The following is a 26,670-nucleotide window of genomic DNA, read 5'->3' as shown; positions in this document are numbered from 1 at the left end:
TTATTCCGGCCTGACCGAGAACCGACAGCTGATTAGCCATGCTGTGACAGAGCATAGGAACATTTTCACTGAGAGGATGGGAGGTAGCCATTGACAACGGTGAAACCCTACATGAGCTTGCCATGGAAAGGAGTAAGAAGGATTGGATGAAGACTGTAGGAAAGCAGAGAGACGGAAGGGAAGGTATCTTCATACGCTTATCTGAAGCTCTCACCAATGATATACATAAGTATCCCTATCTTTATCTTTATGCTTTATTCGTTTATCACTATACCCATTTGAGTCTGCCTGACTGAGATTTACAAGGTGACCATAGCTTGCTTCATACCAACAATCTCCGTGGGATCGACCCTTACTCACGTAAGGTATTACTTGGACGACCCAGTGCACTTGCTGGTTAGTTGTGCGAAGTTGTATTGATCACAATTTCGTGCACCAAGTTTTTGGCGCCGTTGCCGGGGATTGTTCTGTGTATGGACAACTGACGGTTCATCTTGTTGCTTAGATTAGGTATTTTTCTTCAGAGTTCTTAAGAATGAATTCTAGTGTTTCAAGGTGATGTTCTTATCATCACCAAAGCTGATTGATTCTCATCAATTTAGCTCTTGAATGCAATGTCCTGCTGAAGCTTGGCCGGCCATGTCTAATTCCTTTAGACTAAAGCTTTAGACTAACATTGCATGATTCCTGGAATTCTCATTAAGAATTTTGATACCTTTATTTTCCTTTTCACTTAATTTTCGAAAAAGCACAAAAAAAATTACAAAATCATAAAATCCAAAAATATGTCTTGTTTGAGTCTAGAGTCTCATCTTGAGTTTAGTATCAATTGCATGTTTCTGTTCTTATTGCATTCATGCATGTGTCCTCATTGATCTTCAAGTTGTTCTTGATGATTTCCTTGTTTTGATCTTTGAATTCTATTGACTTGAGTGTTTTGTTATATGCATTCTCATTTTGTTAGTGTCAATGGTATACAAACTGCTAAGTTTGGTGTCTTGCATGCATTATTATTTGATTTTAGTTGCATTTTGATTATTCCTTATTATTAAAAATCCAAAAATATTTTAATTTGTGTCTTTTCAAGTCAATAATACAGAGAATTGAAGATTCAGAACATACTGCAGAGGAATCACACAGAAAAAGCTGGGCATTCAAAAATGCCCAGTGAAGAAGACAGACTGGCGTTTAAACGCCAGCCAGGGTGCCTGGCTGGCGTTTAACGCCCAAAAGGGTAGTAGTTTGGGCGTTAAACGCCAGAATGTGCACCATTCTGGGCGTTTAACGCCAGGATGGCACAAGGGGGAGGATTTTGTTTTCAAAATCAATTTTTTTCAAGTTTTCAAAGTTTTTCAAAATCAAATCTTTTTCAAATCATATCTTTTCAATCAAATGTTTTCAAAATCAATTTCTTTCCTTTTTCAAAGATACTTACTAACAATTAATGATTTGATTGAACATTTTAAGTATGTTGCCTTTTCTGTTGAGAAAGGTTTAATGTTTGAATCATATCTTTTCTTGTTAGGCAAGTCATTAATTTTTAAAATCAAATCTTTTTTAAAATTGTTTTCAAATCATATCTTTTTAAAAGCATAATTTTTTTATCATATCTTTTTAATCACATCTTTTTCAAAACTAGTTTTCAATCAAATCTTTTTGATTTCTAATTTCAAAATCTTTTTTAAAAAAATTACTTGATCTCTTTCTCACTCTTGTTTTCGAAAATCAAATTAAAGTTTTTCAAAATGTTTTTAAAATCTTTTTAACTTAATTTTCAAAAATTACTTCCCTTCTTCTCACATCCTTCTATTTATGAACTAACTCTATTCCTTAATGCAAAATTCGAACTCCATCTTCTTTGATAAGTTCGAATTTTCTACTTCTGTCTTCTACTATTCTTTTCCTCTGACACCTCAAGGAATCTCTATACTGTGACATAGAGGATTCCATACTTTCTTGTTCTCTTCTCTTTCATATGAGCAGGAACAAAGACAAAGGCATTCTTGTTGAAGCTGACCCTGAACCTGAAAGGACCTTGAAGCGAAAGCTAAGAGAAGCTAAGGCAAAATTCTCTGTAGAGGACCTAACCGAATTCTTCAAAAAAGAAGAACACATGGCAGCCGAAAACAACAACAATGCAAGGAAGGTGCTGGGTGACTTTACTGCACCTACTCCCGACTTCTATGGGAGAAGCATCTCTATCCCTGCCATTGGAGCAAACAACTTTGAGCTTAAGCCTCAATTAGTTTCTCTAATGCAACAGAATTGCAAGTTCCATGGACTTCCATTGGAAGATCCTCATCAGTTTTTAGCTGAGTTATTGCAAATCTGTGACACAGTCAAGACTAATGGGGTTGACCCTGAGGTCTACAGACTGATGCTATTCCCTTTTGCTGTAAGAGACAGAGCTAGAATATGGTTGGACTCTCAACCTAAAGAAAGCCTGGACTCTTGGGAAAAGCTAGTCAATGCCTTCTTGGCAAAGTTCTTTCCACCTCAAAAATTGAGTAAGCTTATAGTGGAAGTCCAAACCTTCAGACAGAAGGATGGTGAATCCCTCTATGAAGCTTGGGAAAGATACAAACAATTGATCAGAAAATGTCCATCTGATATGCTTTCTGAATGGAGCATCATAGGTATTTTCTATGATGGTCTCTCTGAACTGTCCAAGATGTCTTTGGATAGCTCTGCTGGAGGATCTCTTCATCTGAAGAAGACGCCTACAGAGGCTCAAGAGCTCATTGAAATGGTTGCAAATAACCAATTCATGTACACTTCTGAAAGAAATCCTGTGAACAATGGGACAAGTCAGAAGAAAGGAGTTCTTGAGATTGATACTCTGAATGCCATTTTGGCTCAGAACAAGATATTGACTCAACAAGTCAATTTGATTTCTCAAAGTCTGTCTGGAATGCAAAATGCACCAAGCAGTACTAAGGATGCTTCATCTGAAGAAGAAGCTTATGATCCTGAGAACCCTTCAATGGAAGAGGTAAATTACCTAGGAGATTCCTATGGAAACACCTATAATTCTTCATGGAGAAATCACCCAAATTTCTCATGGAAGAATCAAGAGAGACCTCAACAAGGTTTCAATAACAATAATGGTGGAAGAAACAGGTTTAACAATGGCAAGCCTTTTCCATCATCTTCTCAGCAACAGACAGAGAATTCTAAGCAGAACCCCTCTGACTTAGCAACCATGGTCTCTGATCTAATCAAAACCACTCAAAGTTTCATGACTGAAACAAGGTCCTCCATTAGAAATTTGGAGGCACAAGTGGGACAGCTGAGCAAGAAAATTACTGAACTCCCTCCTAGTACTCTCCCAAGCAATACAGAAGAAAATCCAAGAGGAGAGTGCAAGGCCATAAACATGGCCGAATTTGGAGAGGAGGGAGAGGAAGTGAACGCCACTGAGGAAGACCTCAATGGGCGTGCACTGACCTCCAATGAGTTCCCTAATGAGGAACCATGGGAATCTGAGGCTCAAAATGAGACCATAGAGATTCCATTAGACTTACTTCTGCCTTTCATGAGCTCTGATGAGTATTCTTCCTCTGAAGAGGATGAGTATGTCACTGAAGAGCAAGTTGCTAAATACCTTGGAGCAATCATGAAGCTAAATGACAAGTTATTTGGAAATGAGACTTGGGAGGATGAACCTCCTTTGCTCACCAAAGAACTGGATGACTTGTCTAGGCAGAAATTACCTCAAAAGAGACAAGATCCTGGGAAGTTTTCAGTACCTTGTACCATAGGCACCATGACCTTCAAGAAGGCTCTGTGTGACTTAGGGTCAAGTGTAAACCTCATGCCTCTCTCTGTAATGGAGAAGCTAGGGATCTTTGAGGTACAAGCTGCAAGAATCTCACTAGAGATGGCAGACAACTCAAGAAAACAAGCTTATGGACTTGTAGAGGATGTTTTGGTGAAGATTGAAGACCATTACATCCCTGCTGATTTCATAGTCCTAGAGACTGGGAAGTGCATGGATGAAACCATCATCCTTGGCAGACCCTTCCTAGCCACAGCCAAGGCTGTGATTGATGTTGATAGAGGTGAACTGATCATTCAAGTGAATGAAGAATCCTTTGTGTTCAAGGCTCAAGGATATCCCTCTGTCACCATGGAGAGGAAGCATGAAGAGCTTCTCTCAAATCAGAGTCAAACAGAGCCCCCACAGTCAAACTCTAAGTTTGGTGTTGGGAGGCCACAACCAAACTCTAAGTTTGGTGTTGAACCCCCACATTCAAACTCTAAGTTTGGTGTTGGGAGGTTCCAACATTGCTCTGAGAAAATATGAGGCTCCATGAAAGCCCTCTGTCAAGCTACTGACATTAAAGAAGCGCTTGTTGGGAGGCAACCCAATGATTATATTTTATCTATTTTCCTTTGTTGTTTTATGTTTTTTGTAGGTTGATGATCATAAGAAGTCACAAAATCAATTGAAAAAGCAAAAACAGAATGAAAAACAGGAAGAAAAACAGCACACCCTGGAGGAAGAACTTACTGGCGTTTAAACGCCAGTAAGGTTAGCAGTTGGGCGTTTAACGCCCAGTCTGGCACCATTCTGGGCGTTTAACGCCAGAAAAGGGCACCAGACTGGCGTTAAACGCCAGGAAGGGGCAAGAACCTGGCGTTAAACGCCAGAATTGGCTCAAAACGTGATTTTGCATGCCACTTGGTGCAGGGATGACTTTTCCTTGACACCTCAAGATCTGTGGACCCCACAGGATCCCCACCAACCCCACCACCCTCTTTCTTCTTCACCCATTCACCAATCACCTCAACACCTCTTCCCCATAAACCCTTCTTCACTCCTTTATTTTCACACCACCTAAACACCACTTCTCCCCCTCTTTGGCCGAACACAAAGCCATTCCCTTCTTCCTCATTTCTTCTTCTTCTACTCTCTTCTTTCTTCTTTTGCTCGAGGACGAGCAAACCTTTTAAGTTTGGTGTGGTAAAAGCGTTGCTTTTTGTTTTTCCATAACCATTTATGGCATCCAAAGCCGGAGAAACCTCTAGAAAGAGGAAAGGGAAGGCAAAAGCTTCTACCTCCGAGTCATGAGAGATGGAGAGATTCATCTCAAGGGATGCACTTTCCTCCACAAAACTATTGGGAGCAAATCAACACCTCCCTAGGAGAATTGAGTTCCAACATGGGACAACTAAGGATGGAGCAAACAAGAGACCCCTCTCATCATAAGAGAGGAGCAACAAAGACAAGGAAGAGACATTGAGGAGCTCAAGCACTCCATAAGACCTTCAAGAGGAAGAACAAGCCGCCATCACTAAGGTGGACCCGTTCTTTAATCTCCTTGTTCTTTGCTTTTCTGTTTTTCGAAAATTATGCTTTATGTTTATCCATGTTTGTGTCTTATGATCATTAGTGTCTTAGTGTCTATGCCTTAAAGCTATGAATATGAATCCATCACCTTTCTTAAATGAAAACTGTTTTTATTACAAAAGAACAAGAAGTACAGGATTTCAAATTCATCTTTAAAACTAGCTTAATTTAGTTTGATGTGGTGGCAATACTTTTGTTTCTGAATGTATGCTTAAACAGTGCATATGTCTTTTGAATTTGTGGTTCATGAATGTTAAAATTGTTGGCTCTTGAAAGAATGATGAAAAAGGAGACATGTTACTGAGGATCTGAAAAATCATAAAAATGATTCTTGAAGCAAGAAAAAGCAGTGAATACAAAAAAAAAATGAAAAAAAGGGAGAAAAAGAAAAAGAAAGAAAAAGAAAGAAAAAGAAAGAAATAAAGTTGTGATCCAAGGCAAAAAGAGTGTGCTTAAGAACCCTGGACACCTCCAATTGGGGACTCTAGCAAAGCTGAGTCACAATCTGAAAAGGTTCACCCAATTATGTGTCTGTGGCATGTATGTATCCGGTGGTAATACTGGAAGACAGAGTGCTTTGGGCCACGGCCAAGACTCAATAAGTAGCTGTGTTCAAGAATCATCATACTTAACTAGGAGAATCAATAACACTATCTGATTCTGAGTTCCTAAAGAAGCCAATTATTCTGAATTTCAAAGGATAAAGTGAGATGCCAAAACTGTTCGGAGGCAAAAAACTACTAGTCCCGTTCATCTAATTTGGAGCTAAGTTTCATTGATAATTTGGAGTCTATAGTATATTCTCTTCTTTTTATCCTATTTGATTTTCAGTTGCTTGGGGACAAGCATCAATTTAAGTTTGGTGTTGTGATGAGCGGATAATTTGTACGCTTTTTGGCATTGTTTTTAGTATGTTTTTAGTAGTTTTAGTAGAGTTCTTAGTATATTTTTATTAGTTTTTAGCTAAAATTCACTTTTCTGGACTTTACTATGAGTTTGTGTGTTTTTCTGTGATTTCAGGTATTTTCTGGCTGAAATTGAGGGATCTGAGCAAAAATCTGATTCAGAGGCTGAAAAGGACTGCAGATGCTGTTGGATTCTGACCTCCCTGCACTCGAAGTGGATTTTCTGGAGCTACAGAAGCCCAATTGGCGCGCTCTCAACGGCGTTGGAAAGTAGACATCCTGGGCTTTCCAGCAATATATGATAGTCCATACTTTGCCCAAGATTTGATGGCCCAAACCGGCGTTCAAAGTCACCTCAAGAAATTCCAGCGTTAAACGCCGGAACTGGCACCTAATTGGGAGTTAAACGCCCAAACTGGCATAAAAGCTGGCGTTTAACTCCAAGAAGAGTCTCTACACGAAAATGCTTCATTGCTCAGCCCAAGCACACAACAAGTGGGCCCGGAAGTGGATTTTTATGTCATTTACTTATCTCTGTACACCCTAGACTACTAGTTCTCTATATATAGGACCTTTGACTATTGTATTTTCATCTTGGTTCTTCTGGTTCCCTCTTTGGGGCCGAAACCAATGATCACTTTTGTTCTTATGTATTTTCAACGGTGGAGTTTCTACACACCATAGATTAAGGTGTGGAGCTCTGCTGTACCTCGAGTATTAATGCAATTACTATTGTTCTTCTATTCAAATCCGCTTGTTCTTTGTCCAAGATATCACTTGTTCTTCAACTTGATGAATGTGATAATCCGTGACACTCATCATCATTCTCACTCATGAACAAAGTGATTGACAACCACTCTTGTTCTACGAGCATACGAGGCTCTAGTGAATATCTCTTGGATTCCTGATACACGATGCATGGTTGATCGCCTGACAACCGAGTGCTCGCCTGACAAATGAGCCAGCCATTCCGTGAGATCAGAGTCTTCGTGGTATAGGCGAGAACTGATGGCGGCATTCAAGAGAATCCGGAAGGTCTAACCTTGTCTGTGGTATTCTGAGTAGGATTCAATGATTGAATGACTGTGACGTGCTTCAAACTCCTAGCAGGCGGGGCGTTAGTGACAGACGCAAAAGAATCGATGGATTTTATTCCGGCCTGACCGAGAACCGACAGCTGATTAGCCATGCTGTGACAGAGCATAGGAACATTTTCACTGAGAGGATGGGAGGTAGCCATTGACAACGGTGAAACCCTACATGAGCTTGCCATGGAAAGGAGTAAGAAGGATTGGATGAAGACTGTAGGAAAGCAGAGAGACGGAAGGGAAGGTATCTTCATACGCTTATCTGAAGCTCTCACCAATGATATACATAAGTATCCCTATCTTTATCTTTATGCTTTATTCGTTTATCACTATACCCATTTGAGTCTGCCTGACTGAGATTTACAAGGTGACCATAGCTTGCTTCATACCAACAATCTCCGTGGGATCGACCCTTACTCACGTAAGGTATTACTTGGACGACCCAGTGCACTTGCTGGTTAGTTGTGCGAAGTTGTATTGATCACAATTTCGTGCACCAGCAGGAACAAGAAAAAAAGGCACTCTTGTTGAAATTGATCCAGAACCTGAAAGGACTCTGAAGAGGAAACTAAGAGAAGCTAAGTTACAACAATCTAAAGGTAACCTTTCAGAAATTTTCGAACAAGAGAAGGAGATGGCAGCCGAAAATAATAATAATGCAAGGAGGATGCTTGGTGACTTTACTAAACCCACGTCCAAGTTTGATGGAAGAAGCATCTCTATTCCTGCCATTGGATCAAACAACTTTGAGCTGAAACCTCAGCTAGTTGCTTTAATGCAACAAAACTGCAAGTTTCATGGACTTCCATTTGAAGATCCTTATCAGTTTTTAACTGAGTTCTTGCAGATTTGTGAGACTGTAAAGACGAATGGAGTAGATCCTGAAGTCTACAGGCTCATGCTTTTCCCTTTTGTTGTAAGAGACAGAGCTAGAATATGGTTGGATTCACAACCTAAGGATAGCCTGGACTCCTGGGAAAAGCTGGTCACTGCCTTCTTGGATAAATTCTTTCCTCCTCAAAAGCTGAGCAAGCTTAGAGTGGATGTTTAAACCTTCAAGCAAAAAGATGGTGAATCTCTCTATGAAGCTTGGGAAAGATACAAGCAGCTGACCAAAAGGTGTCCATCTGACATGTTTTCAGAATGGACCATATTAGATATATTCTATTATGGTCTATCTGAATTTTCGAAAATGCCATTGGACCATTCTGCAGGTGGATCCATTCACCTAAAGAAAACACCTGCAGAAGCTCAAGAGCTTATTGACATGGTTGCAAATAACCAATTCATGTACACTTCTGAGAGGAATTCCATGAATAATGGGACGCCTCAGAGAAAGGGAGTTCTTGAAATTGATGCTCTGAATGCCATATTGGCTCAGAACAAAGTGTTGACTCAGCAAGTTAACATGATTTCTCAAAGTCTGAATGGATGGCAAAATGCATCCAACAGTACTAAAGAGGCATCTTCTGAAGAAGCTTATGATCCTGAGAACTCTGCAATAGCAGAGGTTAATTACATGGGTGAACCTTATGGAAATACCTATAACTCATCATGGAGAAATCATCCAAATTTCTCATGGAAGGATCAACAAAAGCCTCAACAAGGCTTTAACAATGGTGGAAGAAATAGGCTCAGTAATAACAAGCCTTTTCCATCATCTTCTCAGCAACAGACAGAAAATTCCGAACAGAGCCCCTCTAATTTAGCAAACTTAGTCTCTAATCTGTCAAAAGCCACTTTCAGTTTCATGAGTGAAACAAGATCCTCCATCAGAAATCTGGAGGCACAAGTGGGCCAACTGAGTAAGAAAGTCATTGAAACTCCTCTCAGTATTCTCCCAAGCAATATAAAAGAGAATCCAAAAGGAGAGTGCAAGGCCATTGATGTGATCAATATAGCCGAATGCACAAGGGAGGAAAAGGACGAAAATCCTAGTGAGGAAGACCTCCTGGGACGTCTTTCAAATAAGAAGGAGTTTTCCATTGAGGACCTAAAAGAATCTGAGGCTCATATAGAGACCATAGAGATTCCATTAGATCTCCTTCTGCCATTCATGAGCTCTGAAAACTATTCTTCCTCTGAAGAGAATGAAGAAGTGACTGGAGAGCAAGTTGCTCAATATTTAGGAGCTATCATGAAGCTGAATGCCAAGTTTTTTGGTAATGAGACTTGGGAAAGTGAACCTCCCTTGCTCATTAGTGAACTGGATGCATGGATTCAGCAAATTTTACCTCAAAAGAGACAAGATCCTGGCAAGTTCTTAATACCTTGTACCATAGGCACCATGACCTTTGAAAAAGCTCTATGTGATCTGGGGTCAGGGATAAATCTTATGCTACTCTCTGTAATGGAGAAGCTGAGGATCATTGAGGTACAACCTGCCTTATTCTCATTACAATTGGCAGACAAGTCATTAAGACAAGCTTATGGATTAGTAGAGGACGTGTTAGTAAAGGTTGAAGGCCTTTACATCCCTGCTGATTTCATAATCTTAGACACTAGGAAGGAAGAAGATGAATGCATCATCCTTGGGAGACCCTTCCTAGCCACAGCAGAAGCTGTGATTGATGTTAACAGAGGAGAATTAGTCCTTCAATTGAACGGGGACTACCTTGTGTTTAAAGCTCAAGGATCTTCCTCTACAACCATAGAGAGGAAGCATGAAAAGCTTCTCTCAGTACAGAGTCAAGAAGAGCCCCCACAGTCAAACTCTAAGTTTGGTGTTGGGAGGCCACAACCAAACTCTAAGTTTGGTGTTACATTCCCACAACCAAACTCTAAGTTTGGTGTTGGGACTATACAACATTGACCTGATCCCCTGTGAGGCTCCATGAGAGCCCACTGTCAACCTAATGACATTAAAAGAGCGCTTGTTGGGAGGCAACCCAATTTTTATTTATCTAATTTTTATTTTATTATTATCTTGTGTTTTATTAGGTACATGATCATGTGGAGTCACGAAAAAATATAAAAATTAAAGACAGAATCAAAAACAGCAGAAGAAAAATCACACCCTGGAGGGAGGACATACTGGCGTTCAACGCCAGTAAGAAGCATCTGGCTGGCGTTCAATGCCAGAACAGAGCATGAATCTGGCGCTAAACGCCAGAAACAAGCAACATCCTGGCGTTTGAACGCCAGGAAAGTGCCTTGAGGAAAGCTGGCGCTGAACGCCAGTAACAAGCATGGAACTGGCGTTCAACGCCAGAAACATGCTACACATGGGCGTTGAACGCCCAGAACGTGCATCACCTCGGCGTTTAAATGCCAGAATGGTATGCAAAGGCATTTTACATGCCTAATTGGTGCAGGGATGTAAATCCTTGACACCTCAGGATCTATAGACCCCACAGGATCACCTCAGGATCTGTGGACCTCACAGGATCCCCACCTACCTCGCCCTCTCTCTCTCCATTCATGGTCATCCCTTCTGTTTTTCATTCACCACTCACATCCATCCACTCTTTCCCATACACCTCACCTACCTTCAAAATTCAAAATCTCTTTCCCACCCAATCCCACCCATATAGCCGACTACACACATCCCTCCATCTCCTCCATATCTTCTTCTTATTCTTCATCTTTTCTTTCTTCTCTTGCTCGAGGGCGAGCAATTTTCTAAGTTTGGTGTGGTAAAAGCATAGCTTTTTATTTTTCCATAACCATTGATGGCACCTAAGGTCAGAGAAACCTCAAAAAAAATAAAAAAGAGAGAAAAGGGAAGACAAAAGCTTCCACCTCTGAGTCATGGAAGATGGAGAGATTCATCTCAAGGGTCCATAACTCAGTAGAAGAGCATTTGACTGCAAATCAAGAGATCTCTGAGATACCTCAGGGGATACATTTTCCTCCACAACTATTGGGAGCAACTAAGGGTGGAACATCGAGAGCACTCCATCATTCTCCATGAAATTAGAGAAGATCAAAGAGCAATGAGGAAGGAGCAACAAAGGCAAGGAAGGGACATAGAAGAGCTTAAGAACATCATTGATCCTTCAAGAAGAAGACGCCACTAAGGTGGACTCATTCCTTGTTCTTATTTCTCTGTTTTTTGATTTTTATGCTTCATGTTTATCTATGTTTTGTATTTGTACTTCATGATCATTAGTATTTAGTAACTATGTCTTAAGGCTATGAATAATTCCATTAATCCTTCACCTCTCTTAAATGAAAAATATTTTTAATTCAAAAGAACAAGAAGTACATGAATTTCGAATTTATCCTTGAATTTAGTTTAATTATATTGATGTGGTGACAATACTTTTTGTTTTCTGAATGAATGCTTGAACAGTGCATATTTTTGATCTTGTTGTTTATGAATGTTAAAATTGTTGGATCTTGAAAGAATGATGAACAAAGAGAAATGTTATTGATGATCTGAAAAATCATGAAATTGATTCTTGAAGCAAGAAAAAGCAGTGAAAAGTAAAAAGCTTGCGAAAAAAAAAGAAAAAAAAATGGCAAAAAAAAAGATTAGAAAGAAAAAGAAAAAGCAAGCAGAAAAAGCCAATAGCCCTTAAAACCAAAAGGCAAGGGTAAAAAGGATCCAAGGCTTTGAGCATCAATGGATAGGAGGGCCCAAGGGAATAAAATCCAGGCCTAAGCGGCTAAATCAAGCTGTCCCTAACCATGTGCTTGTGGCATGCAGGTCCAAGTGAAAAGCTTGAGACTGAGTGGTTAAAGTCGTGATCCAAGGCAAAAGAGTGTGCTTAAGAACCCTGGACACCTCTAATTGGAGACTTTAGCAAAGCTAAGTCACAATCTGAAAAGGTTCACCCAGTTATGTGTCTGTGGCATTTATGTATCCGGTGGTAATACTGGAAAACAAAATGCTTAGGGCCACGGCCAAGACTCATAAAAGTAGCTGTGTTCAAGAATGAACATGCTTAACTAGGAGAATCAATAACACTATCTTAAATTCTAAGTTCCTAGAGAAGTCAATCATTCTAAGCTTCAAAGGATAAAGTGAGATGCCAAAATTGTTCAGAAGCAAAAAGCTACAAGTCCCACTCATCTAATTAGAATTAATATTCATTGATATTTTTGAATTTATAGTATGTTCTCTTCTTTTTATCCTATTTGATTTTCAGTTGCTTGGGGACAAGCAACAATTTAAGTTTGGTGTTGTGATGAGCGGATAATTTATACGCTTTTTGGCATTGTTTTTAGGTAGTTTTTAGTATGTTTTACTTAGTTTTTAATATATTTTTATTAGTTTTTAAGCAAAATTCATATTTCTGAACTTTACTATGAGTTTTTTTGTTTTTCTGTGATTTCAGGTAAATTCTGGCTGAAATTGAGGGACCTGAGCAAAACTCCGAAAAAAGGCTGACAAAGGACTGCTGATGCTGTTGGATTCTGACCTCCCTGCACTCGAAATGGATTTTCTGGAGTTACAGAACTCCAAATGGCGCGCCCTCAACGGCGTTGGAAAGTAGACATTCAGAGCTTTCCAGCAATATATAATAGTTTATACTTTATTCGGGAATTGACGACGTAAACTGGCGCTCAACGCCAGTTTCATGTTGCTGTTTGGAGTAAAACGCCAGAAACACGTCACGACCCGGAGTTGAACGCCCAAAACACGTTACAACTTGGCGTTCAACTCCAAAAGAAGCCTCAGCTCGTGGATAGATCAAGCTCAGCCCAAACATACACCAAGTGGGCCCCGGAAGTGGATTTATGCATCAATTACTTACTCCTGTAAACCCTAGTAGCTAGTTTAGTATAAATAGAACTTTTTACTAGTGTATTAGTCGTCTTTTGACCACGTTACATCTTTGGTCTCAGTTTTGTTTTATTCTTCATCTTAGGAGGCCATTGATCATGTTTTGGGGGGGCTGGCCATTCGGCCATGCCTGAACCTTTCACTTATGTATTTTTAACGGTGGAGTTTCTACACACCATAGATTAAGGGTGTGGAGCTCTGCTGTACCTCAAGCTTCAATACAATTACTACTATTTTCTATTCAATTCTCTTTATTCCTATTCTAAGATATTCGTTGCACTTCAACTTGATGAATGTTATGATCCGTGACACTCATCATCATTCTCACCTATGAACGCGCGTGACTGACAACCACTTCCGTTCTACCTTAGACCGGGCGCATATCTCTTGGATTCCTTAATCAGAATCTTCGTGGTATAAGCTAGAATTGATGGCGGCATTCATGGGAATCCAGAAAGTCTAACCTTGTCTGTGGTATTCCGAGTAGGATTCCGGGATTGAATGACTGTGACGAGCTTCAAACTCCTGAAGGCTGGGCGTTAGTGACAGACGCAAAAGAATCAAGGGATTCTATTCCAACCTGATTGAGAATCGACAGATGATTAGCCGTGCTGTGACAGAGCATTTGGACCTTTTTCACTGAGAGGATGGGATGTAGCCATTGACAACGGTGATGCCCTACATACAGCTTGCCACGGAAAGGAGTAAGAAGGATTGAAGGAAGAAGTAGGAAAGTAGAAAAAGAAAGGGCACAGTATCTCCATACGCTTATCTGAAATTCCCACTATTAATTTACATAAGTATTTCTATCCCTTTATTTTATTTATCTTTTAAATATCTAATCCAATTACATTTGACTCTACCTGACTGGGATTTACAAGATGACTATAGCTTGCTTCATACCAACAATCTCTGTGGGATCGACCCTTACTCACGTAAGGTATTACTTGAATGACCTAGTACACTTGTTGGTTAAGTTGAACGGAGTTGTGTCCACACATAGCAAAGAGCCATTATAATTATTCCATACAACAACAAAGAATACAACATTGATGATCACAATTTCGTCCACCACGTGCGCGTCACTCATCATGCGTACGCGTAGGTGAAATCTTCATGTCACGCGTAAAGATGAACATGCTTGTTTATCCCTTACGCGCACGCATGGACTTGTCGAGTACGCATCGCCAAAAATTCACTCTATGCGTACGCGCGGGCGTACATTCTTAAAAAAAAAATAAGGTAGATGCAATAACGAGTTGGAGCAGCAGGAATTGAGAAAGCAAAGCTGCAGAATTGGTTTTAAACACAGTTTATAAACTCAATCTTCCAAAGGGCATAACTCAGTCGTTTTAAATTGTTTTTCTTCCGTTCATCGAACGACATAAACTTTATGAGTCCGATTTTCATTTAAAACAAGTTGAAATCAATTTGGGATTCTAAAAATCAAGTTATAGCCCACCAAAGTTCAACCCAAAACCAAAATTTTCAAACTCTTTAAACCTCATTCTATCTTTCATTCCATTCACTTTCAACTTATCAATTCCAACACAATTCCCAGCAACAACACTCCACCAAATATATTCATCAACAACAACATTCAACACATTCAATCATGGTTCTTTCCAAATCAACATAACAACCACCATCCATAATCAATTACTAATTATCCACAAACACCAACCAAGTATATTCAACAACAAATTACTAAACATTAAATATACATTTGCATTCCAACTTATCCTATGGTCATCTAGCCTAAATTTTCACAGAACATTATATATTAAATGTAAGAAACCTAAACCATACCTTAGCCGATTCCCACGTAACGACCAAAGCAATTTATTCAAAACCAAGGCAGCCCCTCAAAATTCAACTAATCAGCTTCCTCCAAGTTCCAGTATTCACAATTTCAACCTCCAATTATTTATTCACAACCTAATACACATTCATAACACATATATATCCATGTTAATACACATATAAATTACATTTTTATAAATATTTCAAGAAAAATTTATATTATATAATAATATTTTTGACAAAATAATTATTTAATAAAATTTTAATATAACAATCTAAATTATTTATTAATTAATATAAAATAAAATTTAATTATTTTATATTTTTATATTATAGTTAAGAATATTATTTTAATATAATTTTTTAATATTATAAAAATTTTATTGCATGATAATTGTTGATCTTAATAAATAAAAAATTATATTTTTTACATTTATATATTTTATATTTATTATTTAAAAATAAAAAATTATATTTTTGTTTAAAGTATTGTATATTAAAAAATATTTATTTATTTATGTACTAGTGATGTCTAGTGTGTATTATATTTATTATATTATGGTCTATCAATATTTTTTTTAATAGTAACTTTTGATTTATATTTAACAAAATCCAATAGTTTACAATAATAAAGTACATTTAATAAACATAAAGTTATTGTACTTATTTTAGACATATCCAATAAAATTACATCAAATTAATTCATCAATCTTTTGTTTATACGGTTACTGTTTCGTGGATTTATCCTTGATGGTGGCTTCACAGGCAAAAACGCAACGCAGAGGTGGAGTTCATGGTGGTCTCCGACCCTTAATTTTTAAAATATTTATTTTTTAAATAGAATATTTCATTATCTCAGATATTTTTTTATGATAGAGACTTAATTAAAATAAATAAATAATATATGGATTCAATTAAAAAATATATATAAAGACTAAAAATTCGAAAAAACTATAAAGATCGATAGAATAATAAAATCTTAATAGTATTAACATATATAGTAATACTTTAAACTCTAAAACTTAAACATTAAATCCTAAATTATAATAAATTCTCTTATTATATTGTGATACGTAAGAAATTTGTGTTCAATCAGTTTGGTTCTTATTTGAAGAATATTTATTCTATTAAATGTTAATATTACATTAGATAAATCACTATAAAAAATAAAATTTTAATATTTTTGTTAAAATAAATTAGTTATGTGATTCTTGCATTGTGTGTTAAATGTTAATTCACGATTTTAGTTAAATGTTATTTTCTTTTGAATTACAAAACTGGCATAATGATGTATCTATCTACTTTAGTGATAAACTATTTTATATATATTTATAAAATAAAAATCCTAAATAATTGATTTGTAATTTATATAATCACATAATCAACTTAATCAAAAAAATAATTTGGAAACTTTGAGATGTTATGAATTGCAAATTAATAAGTACTCTTAAAAAAAGGTAATATAAAGCAAAAGCTGAATGCACTTCGGAGTGTGGTTTGAGTGATTTCTTCATAATTAGTGGTGAAATAATGAACTATTATTATTATAGTGCATTGTTAGCAACAAGTGATGACAAATTAATTACTTACAATAGAAAGCAGGCCAAACCATCAGAACATAAAGATGTCATATTTAGATAGTGGTCTTAAATCTTTCCAACTTAGTATATAAATAGAATTGTGAAACCATTTGTTCATCATTCTTCAATAAAAGTGAAGGGAAGACATTGTGTTTGTAAAAGTATTCCAAAAAAAAAAAAAAAAAAAAAAAAAAAACAAGACATGAAGCTTCTTGTAAAAATCATTGCAATTGCTTTCTTCTCATTGTTTCTGTCTGACTTTACTAGAGCTCAACCTGGGGCATTTGATATATCAAAATTTGGTGGTGCACCAAATGCAGATATAACACAGGTATTATTCATTTACTACTTTGCACTTCTGTCGTTTTTTCTTCGTTAGATAATAAGAGGTAAACACAATGAGTGCTAGGGGCCAGAAAATTTTGTGATTTGTAACCATTAATTAGTCATTATTGGTGTTCTTAATGGTTCCAGATTTCATTTAATAGTGTAAAATTACTTACTTTTCTTTTGCTAGGTAAGTGCTAATTTTTTAGATTTTCTCTTATTTTAAATTATAAACCTTAATTTTGCTGGTTTTATAATCGATATATTAATTATAGTTCAATAATGTAAGAAAGTGAAATTGAAATGGTTTTATTGTGGGTTGATTTTGTTTTGTTTGTGTTATGAATATTTGTGTGAAGGCTTTCTTAAGTGCTTGGAAAGAAGCATGCGCATCAACGGTAGCAGCAAAAATTACGATCCCAAGTGGTTCATACAGAATGAATGCAGTGGACGTGAAGGGTCCTTGCAAGGCTCCCATTGAAATTCAAGTTGATGGAACAATTCAAGCACCTGCAAATCCTTCTGATCTTAAAGGTGCAGATCAATGGATCAAGATTAATTACGTTGACTCTGTAACCGTCTCAGGTCATGGAATATTTGATGGTCAAGGTGCTGCTGCTTGGAAAATCAATGATTGTGGATCCAACAAGAACTGCAAAATGTTGTGCATGGTAATTATTTATTATTCATACCATTCCTATGTCATCTAAGAGAAAATCTCATGTCTTTAATTATTCAAGCTATGATGTTGATGGTTTGATAAATCAAAGAAAGAAGAAGAGTGAAGGTTGAAAGAGAGAAAGTGAACTCTTCTTATTTTTTAAAAAATTTTTTAGGTGACATCTAACTAAAAATTTGTTCTATTGATCTTAATTGAGTTTTCTGTGAAATTTTGGCAGAATTTCGGTTTCAACTTTGTTAAAAATTCAGTAGTTCGAGACATAACATCGAAGGACAGCAAAGACTTCCATTTTAACGTGTTGGGGTGCAGCAATTTCACATTTGACGGGGTCAAAATCGATGCACCAGCTACTAGTCTCAACACAGATGGAATCCACATAGGAAGATCAACCGGCATAAAGATTCTTAACACAAAAATTGGCACCGGTGATGATTGCATCTCACTGGGTGATGGTAGCAAACAAATAACGGTTCAAAATGTGAATTGTGGACCTGGCCATGGAATCAGTGTTGGAAGCCTTGGAAGGTACCCAAATGAAGAACCTGTTGAAGGCTTCTATGTCACCAATTGCACCTTGACTAATACTGCCAATGGTGTGAGGATCAAAACGTGGCCTGATTCTACAGGAACATCCCCTATCACTGATATGCATTTTGAGGATATTACTATGGTTAATGTCATGAATCCTGTTATCATTGACCAAGAGTATTGTCCATGGAATCAGTGTAACAAACAGGTATTTAATATAATAATCTCAACTAATCAACACATAAATCTTAGTTTTATACGTATTTAATACATACAAAGATATACACTGTTCAGAAAATTTGTTTATTGTGATCCAATTTTGATGAATATATACTTTTCTGTATGGTGTAGAGTCCATCAAAAATAAAGATAAGCAAGGTTTCGTTCAAGAACATTAAGGGAACTTCAGGAACTGCAGATGGGGTGCTTCTTACATGTAGCAGTAGTGTACCTTGTGAAGAAGTTGAGCTTGCTAACATTGATCTCACATTCAATGGTGCAGCAGCAACCGCTAAATGTGCTAATGTCAAGCCTACTATTACTGGAAAAGTTCCAGCTTGTGCATCAACTTAATTATTACAAGATTGCCATTTTAGTTTGTCACAATTTCCTTATCATTTACTTACTTTACAATTTTTTTTTTTTTTTTGGGTAGACAAGCCATCCCCTGTTGATATATAATAATGTGAGGATGTGGATAGGATATTAATTATTAGGAACAGTTAATATTACAGGTTGACCTTCCATGTATGTTCAATTTTCATCTTGAATATAAATTATTTTTTATAATAAAATTTTAATCGTGGACCAAAAAATAAGTTTAATTATTATATCGGTATTTATAGTTTTTATCGAATTTTTAATTAAATTTTTATATTTGATTTTTTTAATTAAGTTTTTATATCATATCAGATATTAAAATTATTAAAACACTTAAAAGTTACGGTAACATTAATTCTCCCTTCAATTGTTAGCTTTGATAAGGAGCTAAATATTTTCCATTTTAAAGATTTCTGGATTATAATAAAGGTCCCAAATTAAAAACACATATGTTGGATAAGATTTTTCTTTATAAAAAAGTATTTTTAAAATACTAATGGGAGGAATCATGGCTCATTTTGTATATTATCAATGTGATAAAAAATGTTTTCAACCAGAGCAGAAATAGAAAGTTGAAAAATAAAGTAAATGAGAAAGGAGTTATTCAGATAAAAATGTCTAAAATATTTTTTTTATAATATTTTTTAATAGTTAAAATTTAACATATATAATCAATTAAATTGTGTTATTTTTCTTAAAATTAAATCAGACAAATTAGTTTGATCGAAAAATCGGTGAGTCAAACTTTAAATCGATCTAAATTAATATTTTTTTTATAAAAAATAACTATAATACTACTTTTATAAAAAATGACTAAAATACTCCTATTATATATATATATATATATATATATATATATATATATTATATTAATTTTGAAAATCTAAATCCTAATCCTATGACGACATAAAAAGAAGAGAAAGATTATGATTTAGAGTTCTCAAAATTAATATATATATATATATATATATATATATATATATATATATATGTGTGTGTGTATAATAGAAGTATTTTAGTAATTTTTTATAATAGGGGTATTATAGTTATTTTTTATAAAAAATATTAATTCAAACCAATTTAAAATTTGGTTCATCAATTTTTTAGCCAAACCAATTTGTCTGGTCTAATTTTGACAAAAATAACACGATTTAATTGATTATATGTTTAATTACTAAAAAATATCTTTAAAAAAAATATTTTAGGTGTCTTTATGTGAGTAGCTGATACAGGAAAGCCAATAGATTGAAGAAAGTGTAGTGTAGTATTAATATTAAGTAGGTGTATCAGTAAGCAATTCACAATATAGAAGTATGAGTATAAAGGAATTGAAGAATATGACTAGCAGAAAGAAGAAGGGTTTAAGAAGGTGCAAAAATCCCTAACCTTAGGAAGCAGCCAGCAACCAGTAACCTGAGACAAGAATAAAAGGTGTGCTGAGAAATTGAGAAGAATTAGAAAAGGGATAGAATAGCGGAAAAGAGAATAGCTACAGGAGAAAGAGAATTCATACCACAATTCACTAATGATCATAATCCTCCAATCACTTACTATTTGTTTTCTCTCTGGTGCTCTTCCTGCTGCCCAAAATATGTGGACCAGCTGCCACCTGTCCATAGTTTGTTACAACCCTTCCTTCCAACACTGCTTGACTTTTGTTTATGTACTCCTCGCTTTTATTTATATACTCCTTATTTGCTATATTCGTATCATTACCGTCTCCATCAGCAACAACCTTGTCCTCAATGTTGAATTCCGTAAATAACTTGTGAAAGTGATGAACATCTTCCCATGTTGTCTCTGTCAAGTTGCCCTGTCCCCATTGCACTTGACATTGTGGTACTAGTCTATCACCCCTCTAACACTGGCCCCACATTAGTAGTGGTCAATGGGAAAGGGAAGTACTGGGAAGTACCCTATCCCCAAAATCATTTGAGAGCTGAAACATGGAAGACATTATGGATACGTGCTTCCGGAGGTAACTTGATAAACCATTATTTTATAATTTATATTGTGTTTAATTAAGTGATTTTATCAAGTCTTTACCCACTTATTCATATGATTAGCATTATATTACAATTCTTTCCCAAAGTTGTTCTATGGTTGAAAACTTGCTTCCTAGAGATCTTTTTATTGTGTATTTTAATTCTCCTTTATACCATTCGATGCCGTGATCCGTGTGTTAAGTGTTTCAAGCTTCATAGGACAGGAATGGCTTAGAGAGTGAAGAGGAAGCTTGCAAAAATAGAAGGAACACAAGAAATTAAGGAGATGACCAGCGAACACCGATGCGGACGCATGGCTCACGCGACCGCGTGAAATGGAGAAAATAGCAGTGACGCGTTCGCGTGCCTGACGCGAACGCGTGGATCGGAATATGCACAAATGATGCGAACGCGTGGACGACGCGTACGCGTGGCATGGAAAACGCTGAATGACGCGCACGCATGGACGACGTGTACGCGTGACATGCGCGATCTGCAGAATTAACAGAAATCACTAGGGGCGATTTTGGGCCGAGTTTTGACCCAATTTTTGGCCCAGAAACACAGACTAGAGCCTGGGAACATGCAGAGACTCGACCGAGATTCTCATTAGGATAATTTTTAGTTCTTAGATCTGATTTTACTCATCCTCTAGGTTTTTTTCTTCACACTCATAGTTCTTAGAATTTTTATTTGCTGGTTGCTTTTGATTTGGATATTGAGAAGAGTTGTTACCTCCGCCAAGACTTCATTATTCTAGTTTGTTTCTCTTGTCCCTTACTCTTTTATATCCTTAATCCTTGTTCAGAGTTACAATTAGATTATTTTTAGAATTTATTAATACAAGAACCATTTTTATTTTTAATTGATCTTTTTTATTATTGTCTATCATGTCTCCCTTTTATTCCTTTTTTAATTCTGTGAAGTTTACTTTCATGACAATGGAGTAGTTCCCTAACTTGATTGGAAGTTTATTGAAAGGAGAATCTTGAGTTGGAACACTCAAGTGATAATCCTAATGGATAGTTAATGAATAACAATTCTAGTCTCTAACTCTAATCCTTCCTTAGGAGAGGATTAGGAACTAAGGGTATAGTTGGTTAGTTAATTACTTGACTTTCCCTTATTAATTAAGGGATGACAAAGTAGAACAACAATCCTTTAGAATTACACTTGGAAAAAAATGCAACAAGGATAGAACTTCCAATTAGTTTTCTCTCGGTCAAGATTTTTATTTGAATTACATAAATTCTCTTATTTATTTTTCTGTTTCTCAAACTCAAAAATTTCTTGGAAAACCTCTGACCAATAAGCTGCACTCTTTTGTCAACTCGTTGGGAGACGACCTGGGATTCATAGTCCCAGTATTTTTATTCTAATTTTGTGACAACCCTTCTAAATTGATCAGCGGATCTTTGCTGGTTAAGAACTGTACTTGCAACATTCTTCTTACATTAATTTCTTAATCGGCCAATTTCTGCCACGTCATAACTCCATCTATAGGCCACATCACTGAGTTTCTTGCTGATAAAAAAAGGACCAAAATAATGCAACCCCAGCTTCTGATGTTTACACAGTGCCACGAAATGCTGGCGATACGGCTGTAACTTCATAAGCACCAAATTGCCCTCCTAAAATTCAATTTGTCGGCGATGTTTATCAGTAACATGTTTCATATACTGCTGGGAGCGTTTCAAATTAAACTTCAGCTGATCGAATAAGTGATCACGGTCCTGAAGGCACTCTTGTAAGGAAGAATTATCAGTACTAGAGAGTTCATAACGAGCTAAAGTAGGAGGGTCCCTGCCATAAAAAACTTTGAAGGGAGTCATCTTGATACTGCTGTGCCATGAGGAGTTATACCAAAACTCAGTCCACGGCAAAAACTCCAGCCAGCGCTTAGGATTCTCGAAACAAAAACAACGTAAATACATCTCCAAGGTTCGATTACAAACTTCACTCTGGCCATCAGTTTGAGGATGATAAGCTGAGCTCAATGCTAATTTAGTACCTTGGATGCGAAAGAGGTGCTGCCAAAACTTACTGATAAACACCCGATTCCTATCCGATACAATAGATTTTGGAAAACCATGCAACTTAACCACATTGTTGATAAAAGTTTCTGCAACTATCCTGCTATTAAAATCTTGTTTCAAGGGAAGGAAATGGGCGTACTTAGTCAAACGGTCAACAACCACCATGATAACTGAATAGTCAGATAAAACTAGCAGAGACAATAAAATCCATTGTAATATCTTCCCATACCAGTGAAGGGATAGGTAATGGCTTGAACAAACCGACTAGTGCCTTGTTCTCTACCTTTGCTTGTTGACAAATGCAGTAACATAAGACATACTGCCTGATATCCTTTTGCATATGGGCCAATAGAAAATGGAACAAATGCGTTTCATAGTCTTAGCGATTCCCGCATGACCACCAATTACACTATCGTGGTATTCATGGAGGATTTTCCTAATTAAAGTGCTTTTGAAAGCTACTACTAATCAGTTCTTCTACAACAAGAGGCCATTTTGACAAGAGTAATTCAAATCCTCAACCGAATTGGAGTTGCACTTTGCCAATAATATTCGGAGATCCTCATCCGCCACTAATTCTGCACGTAGTTGGTCTAGCCACTCTACTTTTGACGCAGACCAAGCCCCAAAGAAGCTGCGAGAGAGTGCATCCGCTGCAACATTTTTAGTTCCAGCCTTGTAATGGATTTCAAAATCAAACCCGAGCAATTAATGAAGCAATTTATGTTGCTCTGGTGTATGAAGATCTTGTTCTAAGAGCGCTTTCAAGCTTTGGTGATCAGTGCGCAAAATAAATCTTTTGCCTAGCAAGTAATGGCAAAACTTAGCTAAGGCCTCAGTGATGGCATAAAACTCTCTGATGTAAGCGGATTGCTTCTGTAAAGTAGGAGGTAGTTTCTTGGAAAAATAAGCAATAGGATGCTGTTGTTGAATCAAAATAGCCCCAACACCAGTACCTGAAGCGTCTGTCTCCACTTCAAAAGGACTATTAAAATTGGGCAATGCCAAGATTGGTTTGATGTATATAGCATGCTGCAGCTGTCGAAAGACTTGAGTAGCTTGCTCCAACCAATTAAACGAGTCTTTCTTAAGTAAATCAGGGAGAGAAGCTGCTAATGAGGCATACCCTTTAATAAATCATTGATAATAACCAGTAAGGCCTAAAAATCCCCGAAGCTGCTTTACACTTGCAGGTTGAGGCCATTCCAGAATTGCCTGAACCTTAGCCATTTCCATGTGAATCCCACCGCCCCTGATCCCAAATAATCGACTTCTGGGGAGCCAAAAAGGCATTTGGAAAGTTTAGCAAATAGAAACTCTTGTTACAGTAATTTTAAGACTAGTTCCAAATGCTCTAAATATTAAGTCGAAACCACTACTATAGACTAGTATATCATAAAAAAAACTAGCACAAATTTGCGCAAGTAAGGCTTGAATATATAATTCATAAGGCTCTGAAAAGTAGCAGGGGCATTGGTGAGGCCGAAGGGCATCACTAACCATTCATACATGCGTGCGAAATGCTGTCCTAAAGCGATCCTTAGGTTTGACTAAGATTTGGTGGTAACCCGAGCGAAGATCCAGTTTCAAAAAAATAGTAGTCCCAAAGAGTTCATCCAACAACTCATCAACGGTAGGAATGGGAAAGCAATCTTTGACTGTGATTGCATTTAGTGCCCGATAATCAGTGCAAAAACGCCAACTGCCATCCTTTTTCTTAACCAAAAGAATGGGAGAGAAAAAAAGGCTTTTGCTGGGTTGAATTATCCCTTCTTGCAGCATCTCAGACACTATTGTTTCAATTTATGCTTTCAAGTTGTGAGGGTAACGATAATGACGGGATTTAACTGGTGCAGCCCCTTCAATTAAAGGAATTCCATGATCTTGGGAACGTCATGGAGGAAGACCCAAAGGCTGCTCAAAAACAACAGCATATTGCTGCATCAAACTAACCAAGGCAGGGTGAAGAACTTCTGGTAACTGCAAGTGTGGCTTGACAATCCCATTCAATTGCTGAAGTTCAAGAGTAAACACTGCAGCCACTGCATCAGTGCTTACCAACCTTCATATATGATGAAATTGAGTTTGAGATGAAGGTGGACTCTTATAACCCTGTACAGTGACAAATTCCCCTTTATGCCAGAAGCGAAGAAATGAAGAATTATAGTCTACAATATGAGCCTTCAATGTTTGTAACCAAGTTGAACCAATCACCAACTCTCCCCTAGCCACATGGAGCACGTAAACCTCTGGAATGCTAACAAGGCAACCTGATAGATTAACATCCAAACTAGCAATGCGACCCTCGACCGGCAAGACTTTAAAACTGCCCACTATCACCTTAAATCCCGATGCAGGTTAAATAGGTAGATTAAAAAATTTGGCTATGTAAGGTTGAATAAAACTATCCGAACCGCCAACATCAATCAGGGCATGGACCTCTAGCCCATTAATGATGGTGTTAACACGGATCAAAGCAGGATCACTTGTACCATGCATAGCATTGTAAGATAAATGATGCTCAACTACCTGAGACTCCAAGGCCTCCAAACTGGGCTCAGATTCCAATGACTCTTGCATCCCTGTGTCCCCTCCATCTACATCATCTAACACTAGTTGCAGCTACATATACTGGCGATTCGGGCAACGGTGAGCAACTGAAAATTTTTAATCCATGCTCTCGTTTGCTCTGAATCTCCGCCGGGGACAGTTTCCGCACCGAGCTTTTCATCGGCGGTAAGGCAGGACGCTGGGGTGGAGTCAATGATGGTAGAGTATTCCGCTGAATGGGCCTATTACTCGAAATTGCAGCTGCAGGAGTCGGTTAAGGACGGGGAAAGGCCAGACCATAAGTGCTTCTCGGTACTGAAGAAAACTTGTCCTCGTAAAGTCTAGCTAATGTGACCGCACACATCAGGGAGGGAGGGCACTGTGCCTTCACCTCTCATCTAATATCAGATTTTAACCCACTAATAAAACAATCCTTCAATGCATCAGGTGGATCAATCTGTGTGCGATTAGCTAAAGCAACAAATTCATTGCAATAGTCACTCACCGTACCCAATTGTTGCAATTTGAATAATAATTTCCGTGGCAATTCATGCAGAGAAAGCCCGAATTCGAGTTTAATGGCACGCTTCAACTAATTCCATGAACGAAATCGAGCAGCGCGTTGTGGCATTTGGAACTAAGAAATCGTGGCACCGGTCATGTGAATAGCCTCGAAGCTGATTTGCTCTTCCTCAGGCACACGAAAGTAGTCAAAATACTGATCTAGAGAAAAGATCCAACCTAACGCATCAGAACCATCAAATTTAGGCAAATCAAAACCCACTCGACGCGGTTGCATAAAAGAACGCTGGTAGAATTCTGATCCTGAGTTCGAACCATGGGAGAGCTCATGCAACTCAGATCTGTGATGAGGATGGGCATGGAGAAGCTGAGTAATAGATTGTTGCAGCGCGTCAATTTTCATATTTGTCGCTTTTGATGATCGCGCGTGCTCAGCGTGAGTCTCCTCTAAAATGGATTCGAACATCTTAAAGAGTTTCTTGATGTCAGCTTCCATGCCTTTCATGTGGGTATTGTCAGCTACAGCCATGGGATGAAAGCACCAAATGATACAGGGAAGCCAATAGATTGAAGAAAGTGTAGTGTGGTATTAATATTAAGTAGGTGTATCAGTAAGCAATTCACAATATAGAAGTATGAGTATAAAGGAATTGAAGAATATGACTAGCAGAAAGAAGAAGGGTTTAAGAAGGTGCAAAAATCCCTAGCCTTAGGAAGCAGCCAGCAACCAGTAACCTGAGACAAGAATAAAGGGTGTACTGAGAAATTGAGAAGAATTAGAAAAGGGATAGAATAGGGGAAAAGAGAATAGCTACAGGGGAAGGAGAATTCATACCACAATTCACTAATGATCATAATCCTCCAGCCACTTACTATTTGTTTTCTCCCTGGTGCTCTTCCTGCTGCCCGAAATAGGTGGACCAGCTGCCACCTGTCCATGGTTTGTTACAACCCTTCCTTCCAACCCTGCCTGACTTTTG

At 37.4% G+C, this 26,670-nt stretch overlaps 1 protein-coding gene and 1 non-coding gene across 2 annotated transcripts; one reads left to right on the top strand and one right to left on the bottom strand.

The window, feature by feature from the left end:
• Window positions 1-2,509: 2,509 nt before the first annotated feature.
• On the bottom strand, window positions 2,510-2,617 carry LOC130959531 (small nucleolar RNA R71). Its single transcript, XR_009078605.1, has one exon. It is a non-coding gene; the product is annotated as a small nucleolar RNA R71 (small nucleolar RNA).
• Window positions 2,618-16,662: 14,045 nt separating this feature from the next.
• LOC130957584 (polygalacturonase-like) lies at window positions 16,663-18,570 on the top strand. Its single transcript, XM_057884428.1, has 4 exons — window positions 16,663-16,791; window positions 17,147-17,458; window positions 17,687-18,205; window positions 18,349-18,570. The coding sequence occupies exons 1-4, from the start codon at window positions 16,663-16,665 to the stop codon at window positions 18,568-18,570; spliced, it is 1,182 nt and encodes a 393-aa protein (XP_057740411.1).
• The last annotated feature ends 8,100 nt before the right edge of the window (window positions 18,571-26,670 follow it).

Source organism: Arachis stenosperma, chromosome 10 (genome assembly GCF_014773155.1).
Source record: "Arachis stenosperma cultivar V10309 chromosome 10, arast.V10309.gnm1.PFL2, whole genome shotgun sequence".
Classification (NCBI taxonomy): domain Eukaryota; kingdom Viridiplantae; phylum Streptophyta; class Magnoliopsida; order Fabales; family Fabaceae; genus Arachis; species Arachis stenosperma.
This window is presented reverse-complemented; position numbering and strand designations above follow the sequence as displayed.

Excerpts from the sequence above, each read along its gene's own strand:
- LOC130957584 (XM_057884428.1), top strand. The coding sequence starts at position 16,663 with ATGAAGCTTCTTGTAAAAATCATTGCAATTGCTTTCTTCTCATTGTTT. Across the intron at positions 16,792-17,146 it reads CAAATGCAGATATAACACAG|GCTTTCTTAAGTGCTTGGAA; the intron begins GTATTATTCATT and ends ATTTGTGTGAAG. Across the intron at positions 17,459-17,686 it reads ACTGCAAAATGTTGTGCATG|AATTTCGGTTTCAACTTTGT; the intron begins GTAATTATTTAT and ends AAATTTTGGCAG.